This window comes from Nymphaea colorata, chromosome 9, assembly GCF_008831285.2.
Source record: "Nymphaea colorata isolate Beijing-Zhang1983 chromosome 9, ASM883128v2, whole genome shotgun sequence".
Lineage (NCBI taxonomy): Eukaryota > Viridiplantae > Streptophyta > Magnoliopsida > Nymphaeales > Nymphaeaceae > Nymphaea > Nymphaea colorata.
The window spans coordinates 23,126,401-23,146,933 of NC_045146.1; the positions used below are offsets into that span (position 1 = coordinate 23,126,401).

Consider the following 20,533-nt stretch of genomic DNA (forward strand, 5'->3'; position numbering starts at 1 on the left):
GGAATACGGAATCCACAGACATTTTAGTTGGCCATTTATTATGCAAGCTGCAGTATTGGTGGAGTTTGGATGAATATATGGTATAAATTCTGCAAGTAATATGTATTCTTTCTCGGTTTATACGTGGTCTCTGGAAAACGTGCAAGGGATCGTTTTTATAGCTAGGGTGCCGATGGGCCTTATTGCTTGCAAGGCCCAGAAAGAACAATTTCTTGTTATTTTTCATAGGAACGCCCTGTCGGTTCAACTCAACAGGTGCACACCCAGCTTTCACCTCGAGTCGAGTTTGTCAACTTAAAGTCTTTAAGGCCCAATCACTTGTCAGTGGTGAATTTGAACATAATAAACCGAAACCGTCAACGGAGAGTTTGAATAGATGCTTTGGAGAAATATAACGGTTGCTTGTACGTACTAGTACGGAATATCTTGAAGAATGACACGAATGTGGCGGCTTGATTTTCTTCATAGGAGCAATGCTTTTCTTTATGCAACTGCAGTTACCAACACAGCAGATCTCCCTTTTTCTTTTTGTTCTGCACGTCGGCCCAAATTGGATTGGCATCGTCAAGCAATGAACATTAGACACATGAGCATAAGTTGCATGACGCACAACATTTGGATGGCATATCATAGCAAGAATAAAGGAAAAAAAAAACCAGCGGGTTCGTAGGTGAGACAAACTGCGTCAGGCGAAGGATCAGGGTAATTTTTGGAATTGGAGAGATGCAACCCAAGTGTTTTACTGCTCTGACAAGTGTTTAGGACCAATTTTTTCCTTTGGACTCAGTCGGCCATCAAAGAAGGGGAGGTTAAAAGAAAAACCCAAAAAGAACAAATGGGAAAGTGAAATCAAATCGGGGCAAACTGTGCGCCCCTCTGATAGTAGCAGTAAATTACATTCTTTTTGGTTAAGCGCGCTGGAGTTACGCCTGGTTCAAATTAAAAGCCTTTAACTCTTGACTTAGGATTAAATTGGACTCCCTCACCATGAGGCCCAAATAAAGTACACAGTTCCATGGGCTTGCGCATGCATTGCCAGGGCGTAAGCGCCCTCAAGCGCGCATACGCACAAATGCACAACTGACCAAAGAAACAGATGTAGGAACCGAAGCTGTGCATTTGTTTTTCTTTGTAAGTACTATACAAAATCAGAATATATCATGAACTCATTCCAGAGCAATTGTTATCTACATCCCCATACGGAAACCACAGTAACAGCAGATATCCGTAACAAAAGCACCACGTCGACCAGTTTGCCAACCCTAACTGCCTCTCTTTCTCTCGGAGCTCCTCTTCTATGGCCATGCTTGAAACTTGAAAGTAAACCTTCCCTGCTGCAAGCAGGTTTCTAGCACGTCGAGAAATAAACGACCAGCATTTAGAAAATGGAGCAAAAAAGCAATAACTCCAACGCTACAGAATGTGTTCAACGAATCTGACTTCTCCCAAAGGATGATCCTCCAAGGCCACTGTTTGTGCCCTGCCAACACGAGAACGTCTCAGAACAACCAAAGTATGCGTAATAGTTGGGCTACTGGCTTTTAGCGTGACGCCTTTCAGTGAACACCCAAAAAAAAAAAAAAACGTTTCCAGCTCCCAGGAAGGTAAACTTTAGAAAAAAAAACCAAAATAACATGAACTTTTAGCTATCTGCACCGGAACATATAAAACCACAATCATGGTTATAGAGTCAGCCCACGCCATACAAACCTGTGATTTAGGAGAAGGGAACACATTCCAAAATCGAAGGGTTTCATCGCCAGCACCAGTAACAATGGTCTGCACAAGCCAATTTTCAACTTCAATGCTACCAAACATAACGATTGAAAAAAAAAAACAGGAAAATAGTATAATTTTGCAGAAAATCATGAGAAGACAGATGACACGCACACACAGAGCAAAAGGAGAGTATATAATAAAGTATAGAAGATAGAAATAAGTTGATCACCTGCCCATCAGGTGAGATCGCAAGATAAAGCACCCTATATGTATGACCAGTAAGTGTTGCCAGCTGCAAATTATAGGTAATTTAGTAACTAATGACAAAGGAATACTTGACACCAAGACACTGCAAAAGAAACAGAGTACAACATACCTTTGACATCGTTGGGTATCGCCAAACAATTATCTGGTTCTGTGAGTAGCCATGAGTGCTTACAAGCTCATTAACGTTCTTCGACCATATAAGATTGCAAACCTGAAAATAAGAAAATCATGGTTGCAAAATTACTGCAGAAAGAGGGAAGACAATTAAATAAAAGCAATTTTGCTTAGGTTTCTACCAAGCACTACTGTGTTTTCTTAAAAATCAAAAGTGCATGGCAAGAAGTGTTGATTGGCCTAGATATGAGGAAATTAAATCCTAAGAACTACCAATTCTAACAACCCCGACTACCGTGGCTGTCTGTCCTCTCCCTCCGCACACTAAATCACATTAAATGAGGGCAGAGGATAGAATAGGCTGGGAAGTCAAGGCAGTCAGTAGTCAGGATTCAGTGTCCTTGACTGCTTTTCTATTGCAGATAGAGCCAAATGCCAAAACTTTTACATCATAAAACATAAATTGGGTAAATCGACTCGAACAAAAGCAGCTATTAAAGAATGTCTCAGTGACTATAAGATGCGTGCATGCAAATGCTTCCAAGTTTTCAAACCCGTATCATAAAATGAACCTCTAAAAATACAATTCTTTTTATGTGTATGTGGGTGGTGGGAGGAACAGAGAGAGAAGGGGCAGGGCTGGGGTGTGGGGGAGGGGGAAGGAGAGAGAAAGACCTGACTTCCAGTGTCCATACAGCTCAAGTGAGTATTGAGAGTTGTGTTCCAAAACCGAATACATCGATCTGCAGTGCCACCTCCAGATGCAAGAAGACCATACATATGGGGAGACCAAGCAATAGCCTTCACAGCTGCTGTGTGCTCACTGAATTTTAAAACTGGTTGTGTTGAATGTTGATTCCAAACGAAAAGCTTCATGAAGTTACAACACCATTGACCAAGATTAGCACCAAAAAAGCAGCACCTCAGTAGTTCCTTCAAATTACTAGCTTTGGGGACATGTAATCCAACTTACCCTATTGTCATTCCCACCAGATGCAAGTTCACGATTATCATATGACCACTTTAGCCCACAAACCTAAATTCAAAAGAAAAGATTATTGCTGATCAGTGGATCAATTAAGCAGATTCAAGAGTTCAAATTGGTGCATAATAGGCCAATAAGAAAAATGCTTAAGAACACCATCACTCACCTCGGACTTGTGGCCTGTCAATTTACTAACACAATCTTCCTGAGAACGTATATCATGGTGACATATTGTTTTATCACGACTGCCTGAAGATAATATAAAGGAGCTCCAAGCAAGAGCCCCAACTCTCATCCTATGACCCTCCATTGTTCTGACCTTCTTACAACGAGAAGCATCCCAAATCTGGAAAAATTAAAGCACCAAATGTACTTATCACATCAAATACGATGACAGCTATTGAAGATAAAATGTATAGGACGTCAGACAAGTTTCATACCATAAACATCACAAACTTGTTCATAATGGGATGAAAACAATAACAAATTGGCATGTAGCGGAGTGAAATCCTTTATGAAAAATGCTATGGATGGGGACATTTTGAATATATTAGAACGCCTAGGGCGATTGATGAGCCCAAAGCTAGATCACTCGACCACCAAGATCTTAATGTACTGTCATGCTCTACAACTGATATCCTTCACATTCTACTCTAAACATCCTATCCAGCTCAAATTTGAAGTAATGCATTCCTTCAATGTTCTGTATAAGGAATATTAAATGAGCCAGTGTCAGCTGGGTCATCCCTCCTTAGTCCTGGCAAGGACCCACTAAATATTATTGTAATTCAGTTAGCCCTTTCCTCATATCACCTACTCCAGGACTCAAACTCAAGACACAAAGGTTGGCCAGATACCAAAAGTTAGGTACCTAAGCAACACAACAGAAAACCCTAGGGGGATTAATGTGCCAGGGAAAGTCCTAGCAAGGCCATGATTTATAAGTTATAACCCAGGGGGTGATGACCAATAAATAAATTTGTCAGTATTAGAATATTCAAACTAGGGATGGGCTAAGATGAAGATATTCCTTGCACTGGTGATCGTAGTTACATTCATGCTACATGACTTCCTAACATACACAGGCATCCTTCTCAGCAGATCAACCAACATATATACAATCCATATGATATGGAAGATACTTTAGATAGAATATCAATTTATCTTCCGACTGCAGTCCCTAACCCCCACCATCAGAAATAACATCCCAGCAGCAACAAACCTTGATGTAGCTTTGCTAACTTGAAAGATTACCTTTCTTCCTACACGCATTTTCTTCTAGTTGTAGAAAATTATGCAGGATAAAGAATCAGAAAACTGAACATAAAGAAAAGCAAGTTTTAGGCAAAAAGCAATAGGTACATTCTAAACCAATACATCAGGTGAACAGTTAATTAATTGAAGTTCATGAACAATTTAGATGAACTGAAAACTAAATATCACTTCACGAACTATGCGTTGTGTAGATACAGCACCTGAACTTTGCCAAGCTTAGTTCCAACAGATAAATGAGTGCCCCGTTGTGCCCAGCTCACAGAACAAACGCTGTCATCAAGTCCCAACTCGCACAGCTTGGTCACCTGAAAATATCATACGACAAAAGAATCCACGCAGATAAAGCCTTTCTTAGTCATTGTGTAGAAACATTGCGGGAAAGTACCTCCCTCCAGCACGAATGAAAAAAGTCACATATCTAATTTCAGGCATGATGAACATACAACAGTACGAAGATGGGATATCTAGAATGTGCTACTCATGGAGAACATTTGCTTATTCCTCGTTCTTACAAATGTCAGCTCATCAAAATTAAGCTAGACCAAGCAGAGCTTATGAAGCCAGCAGATCAAACCACCAACAAGAGAATGGTCAAGGAACAGAAAAAAAATGTATCTAATAGTCTACAGTTCAACAATTCACCTTACTGCTACAAGCACTCCAGAGGTACACACAATTAGCCAGACCCACTGCCAATACGTTATGTGATGACCAATCTACCAGATTCAGATAGAAATCATCCTGCAATGCCGGCGCGTCCAATACCTACAACAGAAACACAAGCCACCAAGATAAATATATAGAAACCCAAATCACAGAGGAGGAAAGACCAACAAAACAGATCCATGAAAGCCGTCAAACAGACCTTATAAGGCGAACGGGGGACCTTCCTTGGCGCCTTCGGCGGGTTCGGCAGAGCGTCGGGCAGGGCGTCGTCTGAGCGTAGATGCGAACGCGGCAATCGCCTAAGCTCGGTCTTGAACCTGAAAATGTTCTTGTTGGCTCTCTCACCATTCACTTTTTCTGGCGTTGCAGGGGAGAAGCCATCAAAATCACTGCCCCCAAAAATCACCGATCTCAGTAGCGTGGTGTACGTGCCAGACCCATCTTCCTTCTCATTCTTAGGAAGAGGCGAGATGTTGAAGAGAGCGAAGTTAGAGCTCGCTCTGCTAGGTATGAAGCGGTCGCTATAGATGGTCCTCGAGGAGGGCGAAGGCGAGGGCGAGGGAGAGGACATGTTGGGGGAAGCAGACGGCTCTCTAGTTATCCATGGGAGATGGGTGTCCAAGGAAAGAGAAGAAGGAGAAACGGAAGCAGGAAGATTGAGTTGAGGGCGCCTCGCTGGGGTGGATAGTTCCATGGACGATGACCCTGCAGACTCCTCCATGGTGGTGGCCTGCCTCTAGAGGGTTGAGAGGAATTTCTCCCCTTTTGCTGCTGCGGCTGCAAGATGAAGCAATGGATCCATCGGAGCCGACCTCCCTTTGTCTTCCCCCTCTGTCGAGGAACGCGGTAGCGTTCGCGCCATCGCTTATATAGGTGGTCATTGTTTGGTGATACGACCCGAGGGTCCAAGAGAGAAAGCCAGGCGTGCAAATTTTCCTTTTTCTTTCGTATCTGTCGAATCTTAACTACCAACCTACATAGATTTTTGATCGTTCTTTGGGCATACGCCTCGCGATACAACCCCAGGGTATATGTGAGAGGGAAATTAGGGAAACTTTTTTTTTTTTCTTTTTTTTATTATTTCTGACTCTATACTTAAAGCTGCGTTTGATGGCAAGGGAGTGTTTTGGGTGGTAAAGTTTTTACTAAAACATTTCCAAGAAAAATGTACGGTGTGTAGATTTTAGCTTTTTTTTTTTTCAAATCCAAGTCACGATGGCCTCAAAATTTGATTCAAGAAAAAAATTTTGTTTGTTGGACAAGAAAAATTTGTCATAGATAAAAAATTTTATCGTTGTGGTACATCAACAGCTTAGGTCTTCGACCATCCACCTAAAAAACAAATTAATAAGCCAAGTTGGTAACTCGGCCCCTTAACCACAAAATCAGTAATTAAGCATTAAAAATCATTTAAATGTTCATTTTTAAGTCTACTGGTTTCATGTCCCGATTCTCCCGAATGGTCGAACACAATGACCAAAACAGATCAACCATTCGTCGATTGGGAAACGCGCATATATTTAGAATTTTCACCCGATACACAGTAAGATTCATGTGCATCAAACACAGCCTAAGGTATAGTTCGACAGTTTGAAAATGAATAAAGTTTTTGGAAAGATGTTTTCAAAAACATAGAATGGAAAATTTACTGCCGTTCCATTTTTTTTGCTGAGCGTACGATGAGAATGGATAAAGAATTTTAAGAACATCTTTCTTAGCTTGATAGCATAGAATGAAATTGATAGAAACAACCATTAATGTTGTTAATTAAAAAAAAAAAACAAAGACTAAAGTGAGCTGAGGCCCTGAGGGCTGCCAGCAGGCAGCTCTTGCTCCAGCAGAGGGAAAGACTACTGATGGCAGCCCTTGTTGCCACAGATAGAAACTGGGAGAAGCAATGGCCAATTAAACGACTGCTGATTTCACACACATACACATTGAAGGAAACCAGACATCCCCATCTTGTGGCTTATAAGCCAGATTCTCTTGTGTGGGATGGGGAGGAGGCTAGTGCCTTTTGCAGCGTCGATACTTATGAGAAGATTCGGCAAGCTTCCTACTGAAGAGGATTTCATATTGTCTCTTATCTATTGGCACTCTGTTAGTTTCAAGAGAGCTGGCTTCATAATGTGTGGTGCTCTGTTTTCCCTATGCTTGTGGGGAATAGCTGAAAGTCGATGAACCATACTATCCATGGGGACCCTCTTCCCCCCGCTAGGATAGTTTCATCCCGCGTTTGGGTTGTGTTCAGAACTTATGAAATGCATTATTAGCAGAAAAAAGCTTTTATGGAGAGACCACTGTCTGGTTTGGGACTGGCCTTTGGGCAGATCCGTGGCCTAATCCTGACAACGACGAGAACTACCATCTACAAATTGTGGTATTCCAGAAGGACATCTTTCACAAACTTGTGTTTCTCATTCTTAGGCCAGATGGATCAATGTTTAAAGTTGGTTTACTCTGTCGTAATATCCATTCTTTTGAAGATACGGTTGGGAACTTGGACGACATACTACTTGGCTTCCATACCTCTCTGCCAGGTGTCATGAAGTCCTCAAGTAGACTGAGACCCAGAGCATGTAACTTTGAAGCAAGATAAAACATTTTCATAATGTGCTCCTTTACGTTCTCCTTACCTTTATACTTTAATAAAACAAGCTTACCCAAAGGGGCACCTGTTTCAGCCTTTTCGTTTTTTACAAAACGTTTTTCAACTCCATTGAGGAACATATTGACACTAGCCTCTTCAAAAATAGAGCTCCTTGAAGTTTGGAGGGGTTGACTTCTTTTGGTCATAACATTGGAACGATCTCACCACTCAAAGTTCTACTTGTCCTCACAGGAATTTTAATCCGTTAAAGCAAGTGGGCACTCATCCCAAAGCACAAAGTCTTGATCTATGCAACTCAAAACAATCATAACTGAAGCATAAAAACTCATTATACAAAGAACAACATACCAAAACATGCTCACATCGATACACATATAGAAATGAAATAATACATAAATGAATTTAAAACAATGGTCAGAATCGCATCACAAGATATGGTGCACCATTGATATTCAATCTTTGGACTAAATTATCAATTGCAAGTAGTACGCTTGATCAATGAAAATAAGACAATTAATCATGTCAAACAATGAGCCCTATACTTCATCATTCACATGAAAGCCTTATTGTCATGTATGCTTAATCATGCCAATCAGCAAACTTCCTTTGGGTTGATTACCACTCAGATAGATTAAACATACCAACATCTAATGCTTTAAATAAGCAAATCTACACAGTAGATGTCACTTTTGCTACATAAAACATAAATCTACTCATTAGACATGACTAGAGATTAAATTCACATTCCACATTCATTTGGGTACATGCATAACCATAAACAACAATAAAACATGACAAAACATGCAAAAAAATAAACATGACAAAACATGCAAAAAAATTGCCTTGTATTTGGCTCCAAAAACCATATAAACAATCAAGAAACACATGTAAATATACGAAATGTCATGAACACATTTCAAAAATGTGATTGAATAAGTCAAGGACCACTGAACCAAGCTTAAAATAGCTTGTATAGGTCTAAAACCAAATCCAAAACACTTGTATCGCTGGAAATTGGGCTGAACCGGTTCGAAAACTCTATGAACCGACTAAAAAAATTTAAATAATTGGTATCCGAGTGGAGGATAGAAAGGGTGGATGAGCATGAATAGTTTATTCAGATTATCTTAGAAATTTTGTCACTAATAAGAACATTGGGCAAGTGGTGGATGGGAAGTCTTTGGGTCTTTTTTGGGTGTACCATACCTCACTCAAGTTCCGATGCAACTTAGCATCCTAGAAGCATGGTGGACAAATAGAGGGTCCTTTAGGTCACCTTTGGACAGTAAGTTGTTAACTTTCTACTCACTAGAAGAACATTGAATGAATTGTGAGAAACCTTCCTATCAATGCATGCTCAGTACAGACACAAACACAGAGGAGAAAAGCACAGGGATGAAAAAAAAAAAGATAAAACTATTAAATTACTAACATAATTCACTGCATGTGACTTGAAGCGGACATGGTGAGATAAAGAAGTATCTTAGAGGTGTGCGGGCATGACGCTTTATTTAGAGAGCAGTCACCTTTAAACAACTAAAAAATGCTTTTGCGTATGCATGAGAAGATCAACCGAGCAGTTCTCCCAGAATACATATTTAGTGTTCGTTGGTTCTTTCTTGGTTCAAGAACACCAAACAATATTGAAAACGGGGACACACTTGGGCAGCTTTGTAAAGAGCCACCACCGACTACCCCTCCCTATAAATAGGGATGTTAGGCATAATATGTGAGTATTGGAAGTTGGGTTGAGTCTCAAGTCTTTGAGCAAGTGGGTTGCTCACTTGGTGAGCTTGAGTGTATTGAGTAAGAAGAGAGTGCTGAGTGTCTTGAGCAAGGGTTTGGCTCGTGTGTTCACTTTGTGAGCTGAGTGTGGGAGTTATCTTGACAAATAATGCAGTATACTTGATGCATTTCCATCATAATTTATTGAGATCATTTTGTGAACTTTGTTGGTGTTATTAAGTTTTTATTAAGTATACTTTGTCAAGTTTATTATTAAAAATTATTTTGGACGTCAAGACTACCAATTTTTGGATCTAAGTTATATATAGGGTTGACATTCATTTTTCCTACAAGCTTCTCTTCTTAGAATTTTGTGTAAGCCGCAGTGATGGACCAAGACCAAAATAAGGGCGGCACCTCTGTCATTGACTAAGCAACAAAGATTTTCTTTAGGAGATTGATAACACGTCTACTTCACTTGTCAACAAAACATTTGATCTTGTATCAAGTGACAATTGTAGCTTGCTTGCTGAATCATTGTCGACATGATTTACTACTAATTAATTCCTCAAGCTGTGACCAAAATAAACGTGCGAGAGAGGGAGGAATGGGGAGCTAGATCCTTGCCAGTTTATGCCAAGAGATGTGCGCTAGGGATTGAAGTAACTGCTAATTGCCACTTTCGTGTTAAAGGTCTTAAGTTCGACGCCTGTCCAAGATGATGGGGACTTTGTTGGTGAAACAGGGACCCGGGGAGGATTTCATGCACCTCCTCTGAGGTTTGCTCCCTTTATCATTCATTATCTCCATATAATTGACCTCTCAGGGAGATATTAGAAGCAGGCACTTGGATCTTAGAACTTCCAATTTTCTGCCGTTATTTATTTAATTCAGAGATGCAGGATCTCAGATTTGGGCTTTGACCGCTTCAGTGCTTGAATATGGAGCACATCCCACACCAGCCAGCTGGATGTGACAAGAAGTTAAAAGGATCTGCTTTCCTGCTGCGTTCTGATACTCCCTTTATAGCTCGCCTGTATGACACGGAAAATATCAAAGCCAGCTTAAAAGAACTTGTTTTGATGTTAAAACCAACATGATTTTACTGTCATGGAATCAGGATATTGGCTTTTGGGAATTTATGCAGTTAGTATGCTTCCTTGTGTTGGCTGAACTTTCAATATCGAATGCCAGGCTTCTATTGGCAATGGTTTCTCCCCAATTTACAATATATAAAAGGTTGTAATGAGGTCGATAGTTAATGGACAGATTAACATTTTACAATCAAATTGGATATTGTAAACGTTAGCATTCAGATAAACATATTTGAAGCTGGAGATAGGCAGACTCTTGACGCATACTACAGACATGGAAGGGCAGGCATGCGCCGGGCATCAAACTCTAAACCACTTGTAACTTAGAAGAAGCGGTGCTGCATATCGGAACTTAACGGCCGACGCATATCATACTGTCGCCTTGCCGATACGACACAAGCTAAATGCACGTTGGAGACAGTGGTTTGGCAGATCATATAGTCTAGCGCCTTTAATGGAGCGCCTATCACATAAAAATGCACGTTGGAGATTCCAGATCACATTGAGACAGTGATTTGGCAGATGGTATGGTCTGCATGTTGAGTCTTTGGGGTCTCACTTGGCTGGATCGACGTTATATGGTCGTTCTCTGATTTTGATCTTATATACCGTCTTTGAAAGGAGTAGGTCCGATTCAACAGTGTGACTTCGAGATCAGGTTCGAATCCGACTTATTTTCTTCCGGTTATTTATCAAAGCACATAATTGACAACTCCACATCATTCATTTTACTTTTCCTTTCTTTTTGGGGGGTTCAGGAAACAAAATTGAAATCAAGGAGATATATGGTCTTTTTAATGGCAGGCAGAAACAACAGGGTAGCCTGGTCCACGAAGCTTTCATGATGATCAGAAAGAGCCATGGCTTAAGGATGCAGCACTTTCATTGTTCTTGCCCATGATAGCTCCGTTTATCAATCTGTGATGTATGCCAAGACGATGGGACATCACGTGCTCGATCGAAGCTTCAAATGAAGTTCTGAGTTGGAGCTCAGAAATATCACCGCAGAGGAGATCCATGGTATTAACAACATGAACGCCAGCTGGGATGTAACATGTGGAATCTGATTCATGATTTAGCGAATCCAACCTAATCAATGAATCATCTAATCAAGCTTGAATTACTGATCTTTCATCCTCCAAGTCTGACATTTTGAGAGTAAATTCAGTCTTACACCCTCACAGGATCAGTAACGGTGAAAAATACCCCACAGGTCTTCTCGAACTCCAAGAAATAATGATCCCCCAGCTTATTATGTCATCTTCTTAATTATATCATAAATCATAAACATTAAAGAGACAAAAGGTAAAGGTACGTATTCCTGATCAAAATTAGTTTCTTTATTAATACTGAAATGGTTAAGTAATTTCTGCAGTTGCTTGCTGTTGAATTGCAGAGACAGTACTCATATTATGGCGTACATGGCAAATCTGCAGATAACTTTTACAAATATAGCAGTAAGCAGTTACTCTTTTTGACATGTGATTAGGATAAAGAAATACCGACGGAAAGGAAGTGAACCCCACACGGACAACATCATGGGGTTGGCAATAATTGAATGAAGGGCTAATTGGTTCCACAACTTTGTAAGTTTTTCTTTAATATTCTTCTCGTCAACTTGGTAGCTATCTGAAAATGCCGAACCATTGAAGACGTTCAGCGCCCATGCACATTGTAGAGATGGTGCCTGCACTTTTCTGATGCATTATTGAGAGTTCATGTTCCATCGTGTCAATTTATCACAAACATTCACTTGGGATAATCTCTTTAGCCCGGATTCTTCGAAATTTCGTGTGGAGATCAAAAGAGGAGCACATCATAATTTTGGGTAGCTATCTCCTTCATTGCTTCTGTTGGCCCATGTGTGGTTGGATCAAAATGTTTTTGTGAGGAGCACCACAGGGCCTGGGAAAACGGATCTGGTCCATGGATCCACGTGCATTGACTCGTCGAACACAGTGCCACGTGTGGCTGGGCCGGAGGAGGGCCTACTCATCCATTGAATATGTGGCCGCGCTCCGGCACCCAATGGGACATTGCCAAGCTACCCTCCACTTCACTTGATGTAACCCTTTGATTCCTTCCTTCGTCTTCATTATAGGTAACACCTTCGCAGTGACAAACAAGAAACACTGGCCTGTAAGCATTTAGCAAGTAAACCCAATGAGGTCAACACAAGGGGGAAAACTCATGTGGTCTTCAACATCACGTTATTCACATTCTCCCTCCCCAGCACTTGACCAGTGCACATTGAGGACTGGTTTTTGCATTTAACATGTAAATATTATGCATTGAATTACACTTCGCAGACATCACTTCGCAGATCGTGCAACGATAATAAAATGAGAATATATAACAAAATTCGGGAACAAGAGGTCCCCTAGGGTTTGTCGTGCAAAATAGAGAGTAACTTCAAGAGCATCTTGCCCAAGGGTCAATTGGCACAATTTGGTTGGGCCAGCGACTGGTAGGCAGTCATTCATTCGTACATCTTGCTCTTGCCGACACATGCTGTATGTCGCCTTGAGAGCGGTTTACCCAAGCAAAATTATAAAAAAAAAAAAAAGCTTTAAAAAAATCTTTATGAGATTAATATTTCCTTGATGAATCTATTTTGTGGTCCACTTCCTTCATCCAATGGATTTGAGGGGGTTGGTTTTGGTGAGTAATTGGTCCCCCTTTCTTACATCAGCAGGCAACACTTTCAAGCGCTCAATTAGGACAAGGATTTAAAAGAAATCAAGGTGGGCCCTCAGGTCGATCGCTGCAGAAATTAAATGCATAAATAATAACTCAGCCTTTTTGTTTTTTTTACATTGAGTAACGAATGTGACTCGGTTGCATTATTGGCAGCATAAACCCCCACTGGATGCATACGTCTGGTCACAAACATAAGCAAAAAAAAGTATGCAAAGTTTATCCCAAATTAAACCCCGATAAGGGCATAACACAATTTTAGTGGAACAATTTGTTTGATTATCTTGAGTCGAGATCGGTGTTAGTATGGGATCTTAAATTTGATTGATAATCACGTTTCAACTAGTTCACTTTGTAAGTAAATGACTGTGGATTTAACATGCATTCAATTGGACGAATATCTCGGCCTAACTGTGAGGCAACTTGTATAAAGAATAATGGCATTACTATTGGCTTTACTACGTACGAATCTGAATCAACTCCTCAGTCGATGGGCTAATATTTGATTAGTTGGATGAAGTAATAGTTGTGGATCTGACCTGAACTCAACACATTTCACACATCCAACTACCTAAATCTTGTTTCTTGAGCGCGAAGCTGGAGTAGGTAAGGCCTACCACCACACGCAAAGAGATGGAGACAAGATGTATCAAACTCTTATATTCTTTCAAGTTAAAGATCTTAAGTCGAATTATTAATTTCCTGGCTAGCTTGAACTAGCTCACTGAAACTCTTGCGGTCATTTTGGCTCACTCAACTACCAAGAAACCAATGACTCTTTTATCTTAAATCTTTACTTTGAAAGGACGTTAACATATATCATCTTCCTGGAAGTTACCTAACAAATATGCATGGGAGCTATGTATATCACTTTATGTGCTCATCTTGCCAGACACAACCTACAATTTATTTGGTGATTTAGTTTTTAAAAGTACCAAGTTCACCGCTATGATATCTTTGAATGAACGTGAAAATGAAAAATCAAATGGAAGATCATCAATTAGTAGATCTAACTAATGTTGTCAAAATCCAAGTTGACTCGATGCTATAATTACAAGTCGATTAAAGGGTGCATATATATATTATCTTTAATTTTAAATTGCATAATAACGTTTTTTTTTTTTTTGTCAATTCAGCTGAACCGCTCAATTGGCCATTCAATTTGGATTTTAATATAAAACTGTACGTAGCTATATGTCTCCAAGAATAAGCATACCTAGCTATCCTCGAACCATTATTGGCAGCCACTTGCATCGAATTATTAAAGGGCCAAACCAAAAAGGGTTGGTATAATGAGACGTTTATGGTCCACATGTGACAAGGTATATAATTATCTTAGGATTCCTCTTTTTAAGCAAGCTAAAGCTATATTTAATTTTATATTTTAAAGTCTATGAAGTGCAACCAACAAATTCTACCATGGGGTCAAGTTTCCCTTTGGAAGGGAAAATCATATGATTGTAGTACAAGCTTTACATCTTGAAAGGACTCAATATTTAGGGATTAGCCCAACTAGGGAGGTCCTCGCACTACAAGCGGCGGATCATGAGTTCGAACTCCATTACAGTCTTACGGACCGGGCCGGGTACTCCTACATCTATACATGCGTAAGCGAAGGTTGTTGTTGGAGTCCAAGAGGCCTTCACCTTATAATCTTACACATTCGCAGCCACAGTATTGAACTCCACACATCTTCAACTTAGAAGGTCCAATTAATTGAGCAAACCCACCTAGTCTAGTGCTTAATTAGGGTCGATCTCATGCCAAATAGACATCAACGAATCCATCCAAGACTTGCGATTTCATTAAGATCAACACACAGCAACATATCTTTACATGAGGTACAAAAAGTAAGGAGTGGGGGGGGACCCAAGTCTGCTCTTCTTGCTCGTGCATTAGTGATTCATATATAGCATCACATTTACACCACTCAGCTTACTAATTTATTCGTGATTAATAACCTCTAGAAAAGTTGATCAGTCATTAAAATTAATAATTAATAATAAAATAAATGAATAAAAATAAAGAAGATACGGAGGGACTCTCGGTAGCTTGGTAGCAGGAAAGGTGTACTTGAAGGACAAGCTTTTGGTGATACAAGGAAATGACATGAACAGGGTCCCGTGACTCTCTCCTTTCACCAAGATTGCAACGCCCGTCCCTTTTGCAGGAAAAAAAAAATATCATATTTTACTCTTTTTTTTTTTTGGTAGTAAATCTGAAACTGTCGGTATAGACTGGTCCCCTCCTTTCCATGAATTAATGAGACCGACTGCTTTCACTCAACGTAAAAAAGGGGGGAAAAAAAAAAGTTTTCACCTGATTAACACGATCGAGCCAAAACAATGAATAGAAAATTTTCTTCTGATCGTTTTTCACTTTTACAGGTCACATGAACTACAGTCTCCTTTTTAAGTCGGAAGTTTTTTTTTTCCATATGTAAAGAAAAACTCATGGTTGAAAACAGAGGCGATTTACTGAAACTACGTGAAAGGGACACGAGGAAGAAAAGAGGCTCCGCTTTTTTCACGTAAAGGATGAAGCAGAGTTCACAAACTCATGCTTATGAGTGTATGTATAATAAATATTATATGTATCTGCAGAAGAAAAGTTTTTGAATCGTAGAGACATTGAGAATAGAATCTGCTTTGGATGGGTAGGCGGGGGGAAGTTTCCTAGGCGCCTTTTCAGATGGAAGTGGCATGTCCTCTTCGAGCCTTAGTCATGTACCTCATCAGAGTTACTAGATGAAATAAAAGGCTTTCGCTTTCATCTTTTGATTGGAATTCTGTGTACAATTCTGTTGTTGCTTTTACATATAATAAGATTTCTGGCTGCCCAGATACGCAGTTCAATGTATGCATTGAGTTGCGTAATGTGAGAGGCCAGATGAATAGATGGCTCTAGGATTTTATCTTATATATAGACATACGCTCACACTATCTCTCCCTCTTACATACTCTCTCACGTTTCTTACTCTAGGACAAATTGATCAATTAATCAAATGACCAAAATAATTTAACATGCATGATGCACACTAACACTAACAGTGTGATATCCAAAAAGTTTAATTTTGTATTGAAAGTTATTGAAAATCTTTAAAAACTTATAAAAAGACAGGTAATTGAGTGATATTAAGTGATAGGTTAGTTTGAAATGAAATTGCTAAGAGACGAGTTGAGATATGCTAAACTAGGAGCCCAAACCTATGTGGGAGTGGGCTAGGTTGTCACAAATATGGTCGGAGCAGTTGTATTCCTGACAAAGTTTTTACATATAACTGCCCCCTCCCCTTATATATAATTATGACTTGTCTATGCCTATATATACTAAGAGTGCCTACGTATACCAAAAAGAGAATTCGTCACCAAAAAAAGACTGGAGAAATTTGGTTGTGTTGCATGTTTATAGACTATCTTGTTGACAAACTAATTATTCTATGCAGTTAAGAGAGATTTTTCATTGAAATACTTAAAACTTTTGAATCATAAAAAATATATATAAGGTTCTAATAATGCTGCAAACGCGATGTACAGTTAATGAATTACAGATTTTATGTTTCCTGTCTTTCGTTTAAATGTGAGTTAATGAGTCAAAATTACTAAAATATCCATGAACCGAGCTTCTTGTGTCGTAGCCGTTGAGCTCTCAACTTCTTTCTTGGCCTATGCACCGTCTTAAGTTTGGCTGCAGCTCAGTAACTCTTACTGCATCGTTTTTTTAGCTGTTATTTAAAGTTTAATAATGTAAAAAAGAATACATCATCTTTGAGAAACCGTACTTGGTTTGTATTTTACTGCTTGAAGGGCGAAGAAAAGAAGTAACTTTAATTACCATTCACTTAACAGCAAAACTGATAAAAGGATAGACGGGATCCCGATCATTAACTAAACATTTATTACACTTTAAATGATGTTGAACGTTTAAATGAGTTTATGTTTCTAAAACTATATATATACATATACATATACATGTATACTATATCTTTAATCCAATATTACCTAGTTGGACTCGTGTCGTGTCGTGATCTGCAGCATATATAAAAATCAAAATATCCATCAGACACGAATTTACGTCGGAACAATCATGAAGAAAAAGACGCGCTAAAAACCAAGCTCGATTACTGCACGGAATACAATTCTTTTGTCACTTTGAATCAAATTATATGTTAGATAATATGATGAAGGCGACAAAGTGGGAATCCTACAGGCATATTTGCTAGAAAGATATATTGGCTTAAGTTATCCAAACAGGAGGCAACTCTGACAAACATAAAGCAGTGATTAGACTTTCGTGGAGGACAAAAGAATGGTAGGTTGAAGGTTTTACGCACCGTAAAAGGTGAATCATGAAAGGATGATTAAGACTGAAAGGTCGACTGCCAATCTGCGGCTGCTTCGTTGCTTATTCTTTTGGAAAGGAGAAAAGAACAAAAGAGTTTCCATCAGTAAATAAAATCTGTTTCTTCCGCTCATGCTGATCATAAAAAACCATCGTAAAAGCACTTTCTCGATGCAACCTACTGATATCAAAACTACTAGTTTTGAGAGTGACATTTTATGGGCACACCTCTCCAAAGTTGTTCACATGGCCAAGTTCATCCATTAATGCTTACCTTTTTGTTGAATAGAATCGACCATATGGAAATGAGTTACATGGCGTCCGTGCCTGCGATAGCGGCAAGCTTGTTTGAGTCAGAAAAAAATTAATTAAAAATAAAGTATCGAAAGAAACATGTGATTGCCTATTTAATAGGATGAATATATATCTAGATAAATTCGCTTCTGCTTTTATAATGAAGTTGCTACACATCCAAAACTCTTGACATTCCTTCATGCTGTGTTCAAAGAATGATGTTGGCTGTTGCCAGTTGCCCATGAATTTCCAAGTCAAAAAAAAAAAAAAAAACCACCAATTTCACAACGCCATTGTTCTGCTCCAAAAAGAAACGTAGCTATAAAAGAGAAACTTGTTTTGGAACCATTCTCTACCTGTCTTTTCAAAATCTTTATGATATCTATACATATATTGGATGTGTAATTTCTCTTAACAAACTTTATATATATATATATTCTAAAAAAGAATATTATTGTCATTTTACTTGATACCGATCATATACCAATCTCGACAACATTGCTTTACAATCTATACAGTTACCACCTAATTGGAAACTTTTTGAATGGTAGCAACCCCTACCTTCTTCCTCCTCCGCGCCCATGGTCGCCATTATTAATTTTGTAAGATACAGTAGACGATCATGATTGATGAGAAGAATAATCTACTATTGATGGTATCGGCTGTTACTTCCCACCTACTTATTAGTTTTCTTTTCGTAGAAGGTAAATCTTGCCTGAAACATGCGTTTCTTATGTTGGTGGATCGTTGTTGCTTTATTAAATTTTTTTGGTAACAGTTAAGGAAATTCTTTTAATGGATTTCTTCAAAAAAAAAAAAAAAAAAAAAAGATTAGAAGAGAGTCCCACTTCCACCTACCCTGTTAATTTTACGAGGATATTTAACTTGACTTGGCCCCAAGCCCCACATAAACATAAAGGATGGATCTGTCAATTTTGAGCTAGTCAAGTACTATTATTGATCGATCTAGTTATCTTGTCGAGAACTATTTCATATGTTTAAAGTCTCTTTTTTAAGTTAGTAGTTTTGTTAGGAACTCGGCTCTCTTAACATTCTCTTTAACACACTAAGAGAATCAAATCAAAGAACAGAAAGAAAAAAAAAAAGACACTAAAGATTCTACATGATTCGAAAAAAACAATGTTCTCTTACATGTACGACCGCCACAAAAAGCAGTTTTCACTATAATGAAAAGTTACAAAATACAAGCAAAAACCGCACTCTCATGAATAAAAATGAGGTTAAGACAAAAGCTCACAAAAAAAGAAAAAAGAAAAAAACATAAATGCCCTTACAAAAATATTTGTGAAAATTAAAGAAGACTATCAACATATGTCAAGCTCTACACTCCAACATTCTTCGTCATTCTTCAGAATTATAGGGAGATAAGTCGGACTTGGTGGATTGTCGCGTTCATGTTGCAAACACGAAGTGATATTGATTATGGTCAAATCAAGTCAGGCGCACTCACATGCACACGGGCAACGAAGTGGACCCTGTTTGCGCATGTTCCCCCAAACAACCAACTCGACACCTCTCTCACACGCTTCTCTTCTCCTTTCCTTTCTTTTCTCTTTTCGTTTCGTTTCATGTCCCGGGACAGACTGTAGATTGATATGAAGCAGGTGGACGAGAAAGGGAGGGGAAAAAGCTTCCTCCCTCCCTATCGGGGCCAGGTTCGTGAGACATGGACAGCTGTCAGTGGTGATCGGGACACAGTGACACAATAAAGAGAGAGAGTATCACCACCATGGCCTTCACGATCATCATCATCGCATTCACATGCATGGGAAGAGTCGCCACCAACCAAAACGGCCGGTAACGGTCACCGACAAACGCCGTCAGTACACCGTCGACGTTTTCGGATGAAACATGATCTAAATTTTAATGAAAGTTAAAAAATAAAAGAAAAAGGGGAGGTAGAAAAGTCGACGCCCGTCGATGCGAGGAGAGAATGGTAAAAAGGGAAAGGGGGGTGGGGGGACCATCTGACGGCGGGGGCATCTCTCCTCCACAAACGACAAAGCTCCAGCTGTCCTTACATCTTACCCGGTTGCCTTGCGCGACACGTCATCACCCATGTCCATGTCACGCCTACGTACATCCTCTCACCTATGCAGTCTAATTTTCCTTTTTCTTATTTTTTATTTTTAACTATGGATGGATCATGTGGCATGGTAGGGAATGATTTTTGATGGTATCGGCGACCATGCAGAAAGAAGGCACCTCGGGATGAGAGGAGGGCGACCGAGGCCGGTTTTACCGTGAGGGTGTTGGGTTGTCTTAAGATCAAAATTCTTAACTTGCAATCGCTAAAACTGATCAAATCAAGTCCACTACTAATAAGAGAAGGGGATGTGGTGTGGGTGCTTGTGCCATGCCCATACTACGCTGTCTGATCATTCTTTTAGAAACCTTTTGATTTGGACCCTTTGTGGGGATAATCTTGTAAACTCCGGCATTCTCAGAAAAAGCATAAAAGCGCACCCGACCCACCGGAACATTATTCTCCGAATCTCCAACCGGCTCTTTGGTTTGCTTAACCATGGTTAAATCGGACATAGAGGGAGAGAGAGGGGAGTAATCAGTAATGATGAGGATCAATGCATCCGGTATTTCCCTCCAATCACAACTCCTGTCTCTTCCCTGCTGCTGCTGACCTTTCTCTCCTTCCTCTGCGATAAAAGAAATATATATATATATATATGTTTTTTTAAAAGGAAAGACAGACCTCCCTCTATTTCT

At 39.5% G+C, this 20,533-nt stretch overlaps 1 protein-coding gene across 1 annotated transcript; it reads right to left on the reverse strand.

Moving 5' to 3' along the window:
* Positions 1 to 1,097: 1,097 nt before the first annotated feature.
* Positions 1,098 to 5,857, reverse strand: LOC116261272 (protein FIZZY-RELATED 2-like). The gene is made up of 10 exons (XM_031639956.2): positions 5,226 to 5,857; positions 5,003 to 5,125; positions 4,561 to 4,665; positions 3,252 to 3,431; positions 3,074 to 3,136; positions 2,776 to 2,970; positions 2,096 to 2,197; positions 1,949 to 2,011; positions 1,711 to 1,779; positions 1,098 to 1,480 (listed from the first exon to the last, which is right to left on the reverse strand). The coding sequence occupies exons 1-10, from the start codon at positions 5,745 to 5,747 to the stop codon at positions 1,427 to 1,429; spliced, it is 1,476 nt and encodes a 491-aa protein (XP_031495816.1). The 5' UTR covers positions 5,748 to 5,857; the 3' UTR covers positions 1,098 to 1,426.
* Between the last annotated feature and the right edge of the window lie 14,676 nt (positions 5,858 to 20,533).